The sequence below is a fragment of the Chaetodon auriga genome, chromosome 13 (genome assembly GCF_051107435.1).
Source record: "Chaetodon auriga isolate fChaAug3 chromosome 13, fChaAug3.hap1, whole genome shotgun sequence".
Lineage (NCBI taxonomy): Eukaryota > Metazoa > Chordata > Actinopteri > Chaetodontiformes > Chaetodontidae > Chaetodon > Chaetodon auriga.
This window is the reverse complement of record NC_135086.1, coordinates 5,628,175-5,642,677: the sequence shown is the minus strand read 5'-3', so window position 1 is coordinate 5,642,677 and position 14,503 is coordinate 5,628,175. Positions and strand designations below refer to the sequence as shown.

General features: G+C 43.2%; 1 protein-coding gene across 2 annotated transcripts in view; it reads right to left on the bottom strand.

Moving 5' to 3' along the window:
- Positions 1-2,906: 2,906 nt before the first annotated feature.
- Positions 2,907-14,503, bottom strand: part of slc4a3 (solute carrier family 4 member 3) — a 44,095-nt gene continuing 32,498 nt past the window's right edge. For both annotated transcript variants that reach the window (XM_076746209.1, XM_076746210.1), the window contains 14 exons: positions 13,542-13,725; positions 12,654-12,759; positions 11,951-12,135; positions 11,257-11,476; positions 10,302-10,517; positions 10,066-10,214; positions 9,758-9,952; positions 9,484-9,675; positions 9,039-9,128; positions 8,793-8,959; positions 8,443-8,696; positions 7,383-7,552; positions 5,708-5,881; positions 2,907-4,659 (listed from right to left, as the gene is read on the bottom strand). In XM_076746209.1, coding sequence (XP_076602324.1) covers positions 4,582-4,659; positions 5,708-5,881; positions 7,383-7,552; positions 8,443-8,696; positions 8,793-8,959; positions 9,039-9,128; positions 9,484-9,675; positions 9,758-9,952; positions 10,066-10,214; positions 10,302-10,517; positions 11,257-11,476; positions 11,951-12,135; positions 12,654-12,759; positions 13,542-13,725 — 2,380 coding nt within the window. In that variant the 3' untranslated portion in view covers positions 2,907-4,581. The remainder of the gene's footprint in view (positions 4,660-5,707; positions 5,882-7,382; positions 7,553-8,442; positions 8,697-8,792; positions 8,960-9,038; positions 9,129-9,483; positions 9,676-9,757; positions 9,953-10,065; positions 10,215-10,301; positions 10,518-11,256; positions 11,477-11,950; positions 12,136-12,653; positions 12,760-13,541; positions 13,726-14,503) is intronic.

Genomic DNA, 14,503 nt, shown 5'->3' with positions numbered 1-14,503 from the left:
GAGGTTCAAAAATAACAGAGCCGTGTCTCAGATTTGGGTGGGTGGTCCGCCCTGCTACCACGGCGGTATAAGGCGACAAACCGTGGTGGACTCAGAACATTGACGTGGCAGAACTTTCTGAAGGTCAAAAAAATTATTTTTCTTTTCATCTTGCGTGTTTCAACTTTTCGCGCCCCGACAGGACCGAGTGGCAGCACCACACCTTTTATTATCTTAAATAATACCCTTGATTCCACTTTTTCTCTTGTGTAAACACCGAAAGGATGTTATGCTAAGTACTGGCTCGCCGGCCCGCTTGGCCACGGCCTTCACGCACACTCAGACACACCGGTTCTTGTCATAACAGGAGCACGTGGATGTGTTGAGCAGACTTGTATTCTCAGACAACAAAGGACGCTGACCCATGTGACTCTTTTACCACCGAGGGTCATCGAGCACTGCAGATACATACTTCTACTGGATTCAGCAACAACAAAAAAATTAACACATGCACAATTATTCTAATACTTATTTAAGATGTTTTGTTCCCAGTTTCATCTTCATCTGGTGTCCAGCTAATCTTTGTTCTCATAGCATTGCACTAAGTGTCCTCCCATAATTAACTGCATATTAGCCTGTGCTGGTTATGTATGGAAGCTAACGAGCGACAAAACTATTCATCAAGTGTAAAAAACAAACTCAAGCTTTATTAAAGCCGACAGTCGAGAAGTCTGAGGTCTTGACAGTGTCAAACAGCTCGCAAGCAATTTTTGGCTCACGGGCTTCAACAAGACAGTTGCAATTAAAATCTTGTAATCAGATGATACTCCTGGTCAATTCAACAGACTGTTCTGCTTTCAGCCGGAGTTTACATGAACGGAATATAAACTGCCAAAACACAGAGCGTGGGACTTTGAAGACAGAGAGCAGAAGAAGTCTGACTGCTCGCTTCAAAGAGGTCATGTCCTCTTTATTCTCGGTCCAGGACTTTGTGGACACTTTAAAGGATGATAACAATACTTGTTTGAGACCTGGTTCTTTTAAATTTGACAAATTTTAGGCCAAGAAAAATGACGAAAAAATGTAAATGAAAAAATACTAGAATTAACTTCCCAGCAGGAGGAAAAAGCTCGTAGAAAAACAGCTTTCGGACATTCATGAAGGGACACTTTGCAAAATATATTTTTTAGAAGAATGTATAGAAACAAAATTAAATAAGGTAAATAAAGCTGCTGTTGAATTAAACATGGGAAAGTATCCATGCTAATACATTTTACAAGATTTTTCCTATTGCTTTAACATTACTTGTGGGGGCCGGCTAAACCTATAATATCTATCACTAGCTTTGGTGTTAATGAACCTCCTTAAACTGGAATCAGCTGATAAACAAAATAATGTGCCTGAAAACACAGTCAGCCAAACATTTACATTCAATAATGTCATGAACACAGTCGGGCCAAGTTTAATGGAGGAAGTTATCAGTGTGTTTGCCCTCAGTTTTCCAGTCCCCGAAACATAAACATGTGGCTGAAAAGGTCCATTAACAGCACAGCCTGTTTTGAATGACACTGAGTGCTCGTGTAAAGCTAAGCCATTAACTTGAGCTGCAGAATCAAACACAGATTACAGCAGGTGTATGCCTCACAACAAACTGCCGCTTCAAGTGCAAAGAGAACAATGGAGGATTAATTTACAGTTATAATTTCATGTCACTTCACTGTGCGGAACGCATTATTCTCCTCTCTTGACCTCCTTTTCTCCATTGTACAACACAAAAGCCTGGACTGTAAGCCATATATTTTTACATTGCAAGTGTTGGATTGCCTTGACCGCTTTATGTACACAAAAGAGACGACAAACTAAAAGGCTGGGAAGCAATATTTACAGATCGAAGGTCAGTTTCCCCTGAGACAGAATTCTTGCATGGCTCGTAATGTGGGGCACGGCTATGTGAAACGAGATATACTGATTCTTGTGGTTAGCATACAAAAACTATACTGCTGACCATAAAAAGTAAAGATTTATGTACTGTTAGACTGTCATGATCTGTGCTTCACTTTTTAGGATTTGGAGTTTTTTTTAGTTGATTATATGCCTGCAGCAGCAATCTTTATTATCCAGTGAATACAAGCTATTTACAGCTATTTACATAAACCTCCTCAGCAGCCACACAGTGTCTCTTTACCATGGACGGTATAGTAAGTGGACGGCACTTCTGGGTCTAAGCCTGCATTCTCTCGAATTGCCAGGAGGGGGCGACTCCACCGGTTGCAAAAAGAAGTTGGATTGTGTGACAGCTTATGAGAAAATGACCCTTCTTCTCACTTGATTTATTACCTCAGTAAACAGTTTCCATATGAGTTTATGGTCTCAATCGCTGGTTTCAAGTCTTCCTCAACACAGCAAGATGCTCATTTCGTAACTTATGGTGCCATTTACTGCAAAATAAGCCATAGAGAGTGGTATGCTTTAGGCTACCTGTGACTGACAAGTCACTACCATGACGTGTTCTTAGTCAGGCGTAGCAATGCGTATCCTCCCCAGCTCCACCCTCTCGTCCATACGCGGTCACTTCTGGCTCCAAAAAATTAAGATGGCAACAGCCATAACAAACTATAAAGACTATACTCTTTACTGATTCCCTCATCTTTATCCATTGCAGCAGATACACAGTAGAGGTAAATACACAGAAGCAATGAAAGGTGGAGGGATAGAGGGTGGAGGGATTCTGCATACTATTTACTCTGAAACTGTCAGAGTGCAGGAAATGGTGAATCCTTTACGTATCTATCGCCCTTGAACGTGATCAGGGACGAGTTCAGTTGGGCTTTTTGCCCCTAAGAGATGCCAAATATTTCAATTAAGTCACAGCGCATCTGCTGATATCTAATTTTTCTTTTTTTCTTTCTTTTTTCTTTTTTTTTTTTTACAAAACTCTATCATACAAAACCATCATGTTTGAGAAAGCTGACACAGAACACCTCAGAACCACCAGGCTTCAGTCTGATGTCTACATGACATTCATAAAACGCCCCCAAATGAAGCATTTTGGGTGGATTATTTGTCAGTAACACACTGGCCTGGTAGATAAATCCCATCGATTTCCTCCTCTTCTTCTTAAATAAGAGCGCCATTCAAACCTGTTACTGAATAATTAAGTCTCTTATGAACTTTTGTGTCAACAAGTTTCTGAAAAGTGTCGCGGCTCAACAGTAATTAAAATTCTATAGCGGGCTGAAAATATAGGAGGTGAAAAATAAATCTCTGAGTATTTCAAAGCGACTCTGAACACAGATGGTGCATTATAATTCCAAGCTCACAGTCTTACTGTACAATGCATCATTCATACATTCTGCCAACACTCAACTGTTCCCCAGCGTTTTCTGCTCTTGTGTGTTTGCTTAGTTTCTATGCTTTTCCAGTCAAGTGTGTTATTATATTATTCATGACATCAGTGAAAAATGCACCACGCAATGGAAATATTGCAGAGAAGATGAAAGAGCGGACGAATAATGGCTTATTTTCTGTTTTGAATGTGTTGATTTACACATTGTTCTTTTTATTTTACACTAACTCATAGCAGTTTAAGCTAGTTGGAGGCTAAACGTCGCTGGGAATCCGGCGTGGCGTTAAGTCCAAAGTTCACAAAATAAATAGTTACAACAAAGTAGAAAAATAAGATTGAGACCATGTAAGCTATTTACTTATACATCCAAGGTCACAATAATGGGGTCAGCGGACTGGTATGTTGGGCATTAAACACCTAACAAAGTACAGTAACACCCCTTGAAGAGGCTTGCTCAGTCTCTGCAGAGATTTTGGCTTCAAGGGGAGACTACATTTAGAGAGGGGGCCTCGTGCCAGGGAGCTTGGTTGGCAGCGACAAAAGTGAACTTTTGCCCAGTCAAAGTGCTCATTACTAAAAGTCTGCGGAGAAAGGAAAAGGGACTACTTAACTCCTTGTTTGCACATCATTGCAACCTATAGGCGATGGCAGTGCTATAAAGGAAAACGGCAGCTAAACTACATCGGCAGTGGAATTCAGGGCTTTGAGATTTAGGGTCAATTCGCCTGGACTGTTATGCATTTTGATGAAAATCCGCTTCCTGAATGAAGTGAAATGAAGGTAAATTGACCCTATTTCCCCGCTTTCAGGACCCAAATAAATGGAAATCACCCAGCCCACTGTTGTCCTAAGGTCGCCATCATCATTGCACGTATGCCCAGAACCTGCAGAGTAATTAAAGGGATAGATAGGACAAAAAGTCTTTTACTAGATTTGCATTGTCCACTTCAGGAGGGGTGCTCAGAGCTATTTTCTCTGATCGTCTGACACAATGACATCTTCAGGGAGTTTAACACAACACCACCACCACCACCACAGAGATCTAAGATTAGGTGTGCTCTTTTAAAAAACTGGAATAAACAAAGGTAAGAAGTGATTATCCAGCTACAGCTTTGAACATTTTACAAACACCATTACGGTAGCTCCTCTCGCTTTGTCACCACTACCCACAGACACTGGGGTTTCCAAAGAGGCTTGCTCTGATTGGTCAGAGCTGGAGGATGGAGGAAGTCACATCGGCTGGGTCCCATTTAAATTTACACAAGCATGTGGATCTCGTTATACTCATCTCGTCCATCTTCGTCGAAGTTGGGAGAATCCTCGTCGCAATCGAGCTGTGAAAAGACAAATAATCATTTTCATCTAAGGTTTGATCAAAGGTCAAAATAAGGCAACTAAGGACGCTTTAACGTGTGACCTGGTTGGTGCGGTTGAATGAGACCAAGTGAAAGGTCACAGTCTGCTTCAAGGTGGATTCTATGGTACCAGATGTTTGATTTTAACATGAATTCAGCAGATAAACTACAGTTAAATCTGATGAATATGAAAAGAAGTGGCATTTTGGGGATATATGCTTATTATATTATGCTTAGGACTATTCCAAAAAGTTCTATGAGAAGATTGATCCAAGTATAAAGCTATAGCCAGCAGCTAGCTAACTTAGCTTAGTACAGAAAACTCAAGATCACTAATTAACACGTAATTGTTTAATCTATACAAACACCAAAGTGTAAAATCAACAGCATCCCATCATACCAGAGGTTATATGTCTTTGTCCAGTCTTTGAGCTAATAAAGCAAAGAATGAAAATGTGGAAAAAATGCATATTAAGAGCAGAATCTGGCTCATTTCAGCGTGACGGTTTGAGGGCTGAAGGATCTGACATGATGGAGTTCCACTTCAGGTCATTTTCAAGATTTAACTCAGCGTTTGGAGGCGTTTCTCCAGGACCTCGGGTTCATGAGACCTTTGGATGAACACGACTCCAGCGGTGGTCAAATTACGAACAAAGCGGTTTATTCTAGCTCCTGAAAAGTTGACATTTTGGAAATGGGAGGTTTTAATCTGACAGTGATGACATGTATGGGTTTGGGGGATCTGACCAAGAAAACATGAAGGCCCGCTTCAGGACGGACCCTGAATCTTTAACTGGAGCAAAAGGAAATATTTGCATATCGTTTTGAAAATATTTGGATGAGAAAGCTGTCCATGATCACAGAAGAGGAAATCATTTGTAGTTCATGTGTTAGACAGATATAAAAACATGCCAACATCCATTTAATGTTAAATTTGCTGTAAAATAAGTATCCCGAGGCCATGTGGGATACAATAATTGTGGCAAAGGTTCAAGCATTCCTGGGATATCTCTGCTACCCAACGTACCGCCTGGAGCTCGCGTTCCTCGAAAATCCTGGAGAGGACGAGGCGGCGCAGCGGCACCGTCATGATGAGGACGAAGGGGAACGCCAGGGAGGCCACGGTGGACTTCACGACCCACAGAGCCACGATGCACAGCAGCTGCGTCAGCGTGAACATGTTCATACGCCATGTCTTCACCTGAAGCAGCACACGTGTGGTTAATGGGATGAAAACCAACAGACCAGAGACCACAGTGCAGACACATTATAAACACTGAATCCCAAACTGTTCCCCTACAGCAAGAAAATCTCAGATGTTTTGGCTCCATCTAGTGGAAAATCCTGCATCTAATGATTTGTGTAAAATAAGCATAAGAGAGAGTGAACTTTCTGCAAACCTTTCCCGTTTCTCATGTGCCCAGAACGTGTTTTCAATACAAGTATTATCAGCAGCAGAATGACCCAATCTGATACAGATACTGTGAATATCCAGCTATACAACCGTGTGGAGGAGCCAAGTGTCAAGAAAGCATCATTAACAGGCTGCTTCTGAACACATTTCATCATGAGAGATGTTCTTTTGAATATTCTCTGCTTCACCAAACGCAACGCAAACTGTCTTTAATGAGAAACGATGGCTGCGTGCATGAACACAACCGAGCCAGATCCTTGAAGTAGTGATGCATTGGGTATCGATGCACTCCATCCTGGTTTGTGATCATTGTGCTCCAGTGTAAGGCCAGGTTTCTTTCTTTGGTTCTTCATTGCTAACGTGACATCTGCCAACACGTTGGCTGTGCTAGTCTCCTTGTGGCTACATCAGCTGCCATTTTACATCTTTCTTCTCATTTGTCTCCTGTGTTTTAAAGTTAGATGAGTGCTGCAGTGTTTCTTTTTCCTATTTAATGTGTCAAAGATTGGTTTTGTCTAATATTAAATGAAAATTACTAGATTTGAGTGTGTTATGTTAGCCTTAGCCACCCTGAAGGGGAAGCACTGTTTGCTGTTTGCATGACAGAAAACCCAGTGTTTGCTTTTCTTTAAAGTACAGTTCATCCATCACAAATGCACTTGCTGAAGTACTCCAACAGAAATGTGAATACCACAGCATGTAGAGACCTTATCCTGATTTCTGATCATTCTCTGTTTTGCGTGCAGGCACATCCTGAGCTGGTGTTGCTTAGCAGTTGGTCAGTGAAACAAAAAATACGCCGATAAACAACACGATCTACACATTGAAATCAAAGTCTGACATCAGAGAATACATTAAGCGTATTCTTCCATTACTGATGATCAGCTGGAGAAGCTAAACCCAGCAGCGACTCAGCAGCCAGAAACCAAACTGTGTTTATCCTCAACAGTTGAGGTAACTCTCTGTTTGGGGTCAAAACTCCAGCAATGTTTTCCTTTCTCCAAGCATCTTGGAAGGCGATGAAATTGCGCCAGAAATCCCTCCTCTGCTTGTAACTCTCTGTTGGTAAAGAAATGACAGCTTTCTGGATGCGGAGCAGTCCAAGACGTACATAGCTGTAAAAACCTGGATGATGCTGAACACGATGGTTACCCTATCGAACCAAGAGGAAAACCAACACTGCAGGCTGGACTCTGCTGCAGCCGCCGCTCTGCTGGGTTTGGCTTCTCCACCTCACCACTAATAATAACGGACGAGGGCATGTCAACAGTGTTATTGCGTGTGTTACCTTGGTGACGTAGATGTGGTCAGGGTGGTGCTTGGCGGGCGTGACCATGAGCGTGATGCGTTCGTACAGTTGGATGCCTGTCAGAGAGGTGACCCCCATGTACAGGAAGATGCCAAAGAGCACAGCGAGAGGGATGAGGCGGAGCACGTCTGTCATCACTATGGACATACCTGATGGGTAGAGAGGGGTCAAAGGTGACGCTTTCAAACATATTCATGTACAAGAACTGTGGAGAGAATTATTCATGCAACAAGGGAACAACCCTCCTGCTGAACACACCGTCGATGCCATTTATTTGGAAGACATTCACTGTTCGGCTGCCTTGGTTGAAACGCTCTCTGGACTCATCCAAAAAGTCTTATTCCTAATCCAAACAGCATTTCAATCAAACAAAAGCTCAACAATCACCATGAGTCATTATGGTCGTGTACCCAAACCGGATCAAACCGCACTTAAGACGACTTTGGGATCCCTGCCTTAACTGAAACAAGAGATTCTGCTGGCAGAGGAGCACAAGTCAGCGGGCGAAGACAATGTCACACGTCGCATTCTGAGCTGAACGATTTTCATTAGGAAATACGACTCTTTCGGTTCACTTTGAAGACAATTTGTGGACAATCTGAAATTATTTTAAGATGTTGCATTGGCTGATTCATTCTTCATGAATGTCTAGACTCTGCCACTCTGTACCTTTGAGCTCATGTTTTCCAGCCCCGTAATTATGCTGTGAAAATATAACAGTCAGATAATAAAATAGAATAAGTAGTCTGGAATTAGTCCGTAGCTCAGATCCTTCTTTTCTCTCGCTCAGTCAGATGCACCGTTGTCGTTGATGTGATTCTTTATTTTGAAGAGAATGATTTTGTTTAAGTTTATAATTATGATTCAGATTTTATATGATACTCATTCAAGCAAACATTGATTATTCACTCAGCTCCATCCTCACTTGATCAGTGTTGCTTCACCTGTCAAGTTACGATTGGATAGTCACTGTTTGTGGGTGGGGTTTAGCAAACGATCAGCTGGCATCCCACACTCCCATCCTTCCCTTTCCTCTTACCAACAAGAACAGCCACGAGCAGCCCAGTCAGCCTCTGCTCTTTCACCTCCTGGATCATGGGCTTTTCGCCGGGCGCTGTCGCTTTGCTCATGACGGTGAGGGCGTTGACATGAGTGACGGAGCGCACGGTGGCCGCGGTGAGCCACGGCAGGCCGAAGAGAGGACAGATGGCGCCCAGGACGACGATGAGCAGGAGGTCCAGGTGGAAGCCCGAGCCTTTAACCAGGCGCCGCTCCTTCTTGCTGACTATCAATCTGATTGGAGGAAAAAGTGTGACTTCTTTTAAGCTTCGTCTTACACAGATTCTACACCCAGAGCATTACCACTGCAGACAATCACACTGCACGTACGAGGTGATCTGAGTTTCCATGAAAATGAGGATGAAGACAAGAAGGGCAGGCACAATGGACGCTCCCATCATCCAGGTGGGGAAGGGCTGCTTGTCACCAAAGGGGCTGATGAACCACCCTCTCTTGTCAGGGGAGGTGACCGAGAAGCCCGACGGCACATCCAGTTTCTGAAAGTAAATGAAAATAACCAAGTTCTGAGCAAAGAGCCTGTAATAAAAGCTTTAGTTGCTGTGACATTCGACATACCTGTGTGTAAGTGTCAGTAATATGGTAATCCAAAAGCACTGAAAGTAAAATTGAGATGGGGATGCCAAAGTCACCAATGATTCTTCTGGCCTGGGGATATTGAGAAACCAAACGTAGATCAAGTCAACATTCAGCATGCTTCCTGACTGTAAAATACAGCTTTATACAGCTCATTTACTGCAATATGTTTGTGTGGCTGAACTCATCAGCACATACTGTGGCAGAATAAATGATGCCTCTGCTTATAAGGTGTACACTGCTGTGTTATTTTACGGCTAATTGTCCAAAATGTGTCCTGAACGGACAGACAGACAGAGCACTTTGCAATAGGAAACTGCAGGGGATTTGGTTAGAATGAAAGCATGAAAACAATGAAGTATTCTCATGTTGACAGGCTCTGAGCTAAATGCTGCACAGCTGAAAGAAAAGTCCTAAAGCAGGGTACCTTGCCACCTAAAAACCGACTGTTTCTGAATTTCCTGAGGAAGAAAGCCACAAAGAAAGTGCCCATCATGAGGACCAGAGACAGAAGAGCAGTGTTGGGCTGGTTGAAGATGGGGTCTAAGACATCTTGGAGCCCCGTCGCTGGGGTGGAGTCACTGGGGTACATTGCCATCAGTGGATGTTCCTGAAACACCTGGAAACAAGAGGAGAGCCTCAATTTATCCCCTGTTGATTGGCTGTCGAGGCTTGATGTCACGAGGCATCGCAAGGGTTACCTTGATGAGCTTAGAGAAAGTCTCATAGATGAAGATGAGCGAGATGAGGAAAGCAAAAATCTCCTGGGTAAAAGGTGAGATGTAGCGAACAAGGAAGCTGCCCTCCGCTGCCACAATCACCAGGACAATGAAGATGAGCCAGAAACCGATCCACACTCGACCAGTCAGGTACTCGTAGTTGTGGGCCTGACAGAACTGCGAGGAAAGACAAAGACATGTCGTTACATGTTCAGGGGAAGCAGAAAGGGAATTACGTGACAGAAGAGCTGGAGCGTGTGATGCACTGTGTGACACTTAAACTCTTGCACCTTGTAATAGGCTTCTTCAAACACCAGCAAAGGTCCGGAGAAGCCTATGATGAGGAGCGGCTGACCAGCAAGCAGCGAGAATATAACTCCAAGAGTTGCAGTTGACACGATGAGCTCAGTCACTCCCATCATGCCCTCTGTTTTTTCTCCTGTGGGTGAAAACGAACAACACATCTTCAGAGCATGAGCTAAACAACACAACTCCAAAGGTCTTGTTTCTTGTAGTTTCAGTTTACCCAGCAGGCCTCCGAAGGTAATGGTGGGCGACAGCGCAGCAAAATAGATGAAGATGACGGCGGCGATGCACTGCATGTCCAGGGCGTCTTTTAAGTCGCTGACGTAGTGTGGGTAGCGGCGGCGGATGTCGTGGATCAGGCCTCCGAAAGGGATCCCTGAGCGCTTCAGAGGGTCCACCTCCTGGTCTCCCTCCTCCTCCTCCTCCGGACTCACCTCTAGGGGGTTTGTTACAAGCGCCATTACATAAAGGAACTACTCGTGACATGAAAGACATATTGTGTAAACACTACCACCAAATTCTAAAAGGAAACAGGAAGGACAAAAATATTCTATGATCTTCTTGTTGTGAGCAAAACCAACTAAGACCTGAACCACACTGGGTGACATGTTCCTTCATCACCATGAACACATGCAGCGCAATTGGGTTGATCCTACATTCAATGTCCTGCCACCTTAAATACTCCCAAGAGCAACAAATGTGTATCAATCCTCAGCTGACATGGTGAAATAGTCTCCAACAAATGCAGGGTTTACAATGCCCAGCTGTTATAGGAAACTACTGTAAACAATATGCATATAATTAAAAAGCACTGAGAGATGAATGATGCCATCCTCATGCTCATCACCACTCTGTAAGATCTGTAATTGTTGTATCAAAAAAGTTTTGGCAATGAGTTTTTCGTACACTTTGTAGTATAATGTAAAAAAAAAAAAAAAAAAAGAGTACATTTTGCTGTTTTTTCTTCTAATCTGTAGCTGTAAAAACTTTTCACATGCATGTTTTTAACGATGCAAATGGAGAGAATGTTCTGCCCGCGATTTAAAAGGAGTCAGACGTTTGGGATCTGTGTTTGCGCTGCAGCACTAACGTTGTTTTGCAGAATTGGAGGCTTCAAACCTGGCATTTGAAGACTTGTCTTGGAAGAGAAGCTCGTTAGGGACTTGACAGAGTACCTTTGTTGTTCTGCTCCATTCCAGATGAGGAGTGGTGGCGCTTGAGTTCTCTCTCCTTCCTCTTGCGCAGCATCTGCTTCTGGAAGTCCGCCACCGTCTTCAGGAGGTCTTTGCCCTCCACATCTGAGGGGGGAATGACGATGCTGCAGTCCAAAAATTCATTGATACCATTCAGGAGGTCCTGTCTGTCGTCAGCAAAATAGGCCACCTCGTGGAAACTCTACAACAAAACACAATTGAATGTCATCACCGAAAGCTGAAGAAAGGCCACTCAAGCTGAAAGGATGTCGTCTACAATTTATGACTGCAATAAGTGCGCATGTATCAGAGTGTCTGTTAGTCGTTAGAGGTGCTTCACTGTGAGTTGCATCTAATTAGTGATTAGAAAATTACTCCAATCAATCAATTATTCATCTTCTCTGGTGTCTTTGATGGCCAAAAACAGCAGAATACCACGAAGTTTTCTGCACCACAAAGACATCCAAAAGGGCTGTTTCATAAATTAGCAGCAGCAAACAAACAGTATGGTTTAATATACTCACTTCTTAATGTTTGTGTGCAAAATATTATACTTCTATCAATTCTACATCAAATTCTTCAAACATTATTCATCTGTTTTCATTGCTTTTTGTGACTCAGTCCTTTAATCGTCTGACTGAAATGTGGTTTTACGCCTTTGGCAGTTTATATCTACCTTGTCAGACATGAGAGTGGAGAAGGAGCGCCCAATCTCGTGATAGTCCACGTTGGACTGACTGGGACCAAGCAGGACAAAAATAAAGCGAACAGGGACGGGGACCTCCAGCACCGACTCCAGAAGGGCGGCCTCGCTCAGCCTGACGAAGGCCATGGCTGGCTGCTCCAGGAACTCGACGCAGCCTGACAGGAAGCAACAAGCCACAATAGGTTTAGACTTTTACACATCTCCGCATGAGAGGCGACACTGTCGGAAACACAATCCTTCATTGCGCTTCAGCTATTAGCACCCATCTGTTTACTCTCACACAACTCAACAGAAATGAATCTCCTCCTCACTCTCATCTGCAGGAGTTGTGGTGTTAATTTGCTGTTTGCTGCTAAAACAAGACATCATGCAGCTTTACAGTAAAAGCTTTCCAGCTCCTCAGGGGTCACAGCAGAGCAGCTACGGGAGGGGGGGGGGGGGGGGGGGGGGGATTTTACATTAACACTGCAAACTATAATAAAGACCCATGGTGATCAGACTACACTCAAAAGTAGGTACCATTACAAGATGCAAGTTAATTCTTTTATTTTTGTATTTAAGACCTGATGGAGGATGTATAACAATCAGATTCCTCTCCCAGCAGTCTATAAAAACAGGAGAAAAGACATAAGTCCTCGAACTAATCTACTTTGTCAAAACTCCCAGAGCTTACCAACTAAAACAATGACAGCTTCAGCATCTTTGGGAATCTTGGCGAGGAGTTTCATCGATCTGGCTGCAGCTGGATGGCTCTCAGGAGGCAGAGGGTGGAGAGATTTCTTGGACGAGCAACAGAACAAAAAATATCATCATTGTTGTTCCAACCAACGTGATGTGACACTATAACACAGCATGGGACCAATAATGTGCATATATTGTGGGGATAGCGATGCACAGGAACAATAATCTAATATCCCGGTGCAGTTCGTTTTAAACTGGATGACTGGTTCTTTATGTTTGAGCGCAATCTCTTTAATAGACTGTTTGAAATTTGCCAACATTTTAAGCCATGGGGAACATTAAGTTTTCACAGTTAATGCATCAAGAAGCTTTAACTAGAAGCACCTGTAAGCTGACTAAGAGCATAATTCAACACATGTGGCACAGGGAGGCTTGCTTTCTCCGACTTCAACAACTACCTACACGACTTCTGACCTCATGGAGGGGCGTTTCAAAGAACAATGCGAGAGCCACAGGCCTCACATCAGGAATTTAGTGTAATCATGCTTAAATCTATGCTTACTGCTGATTCTCAGAACTTAATGCAAACCATAAACTAGAACTAGACAGCTCAACGTCGCTTTTATCTCGGTCCATTTAGATAGCTGAGTTCAATTATCCTCGTGGATTCTTGTCAAAACTAGTTAATCACTTACTTTGGCTTTGGTAAATTGTATTTACTGTGCTGTCTGCCTGCACTGTTTCAACTACGTAACAGTCTGTCATCACCAAGATCTCACATGTCAAAGGTCTCTGTCACCTTCTCATGTTGATACAAAGAGTAAAGGAAGTGTGAAGAATCAGGAGTTAAGAACAAACAAAAAAGCCAAAGGAAGCTCACAAACAGGCTGACGAACACGTCTTGTTTCGGGTCGTACACCGGCCCTTTGTTATCCTGGTGCTCGTCATGCTCTTCGGCCACCAGTGGCAGATTGGTGTCCGGGACGTGGTTGTGATTGAAGGTGCCGTGAAGACTGCTGGATGACTGGTGGCGGTGAAAACGATGTTTCAGATCACTCGGATGGCTGCGGAGAAAAGAGCCAAAGAAAGAAAGCATGAGTCAGTCTGCAGGCATGCTGGTCTGTGGACGCAGCTAAATGCTAACATCAGGGTGCTAATATGCTCACAGGGACAATGCTAATAGCAAGAACTGTTTACCAGGGCCACATCTTAGTTTAGCGTGTTAGCATGCTAACATTTGCTAGCTAGCACTAAGCACAAAGTACAGCTGAGTCTGCTGTCATTAGCTTTGCAGCTCATTAAGGATTAGTGCAAATTAAGATGTTAAAGTGATGACGGCAGTGGATGAAATGTCAGGGAAATTACATGATTAATCCTGAGGAGAACAGAAATATCTCAACAATTAACTCTGAAACAGAAATGCTAGATGAAGAGGCCTTAGGATATATCCACTGTGGATCACTAATGATCTACACGACAATCTATTGATTAGATATTTGATTTTGAACACCATCCATAAAGCCGCTCTGCTGGCATGCTGGCAGTTTCAATCTTTCTTTCAATTGCAGGTATTTAAGGTTATTATGTCCTACATATTCCTCCCAAGTATCAGAAACCTCAACAGGAATGTGGATCTACTTATTACCTCTGCAGCCTGAGGGTGAATTAAGCGATCACTGTGATGAGATGACAGTACAGTTTTCACTTTCACAAAAATCATCATTTTGAAGTGTTTTCATTAAGAGAGCTGCAGGATAATTTGGGTGACAGAAATGACCAGCTGTGATTCTCGTTCGCCTCATCTACCTTCTGTTCATCGACACGTCGAAGAGCTCTACCTCA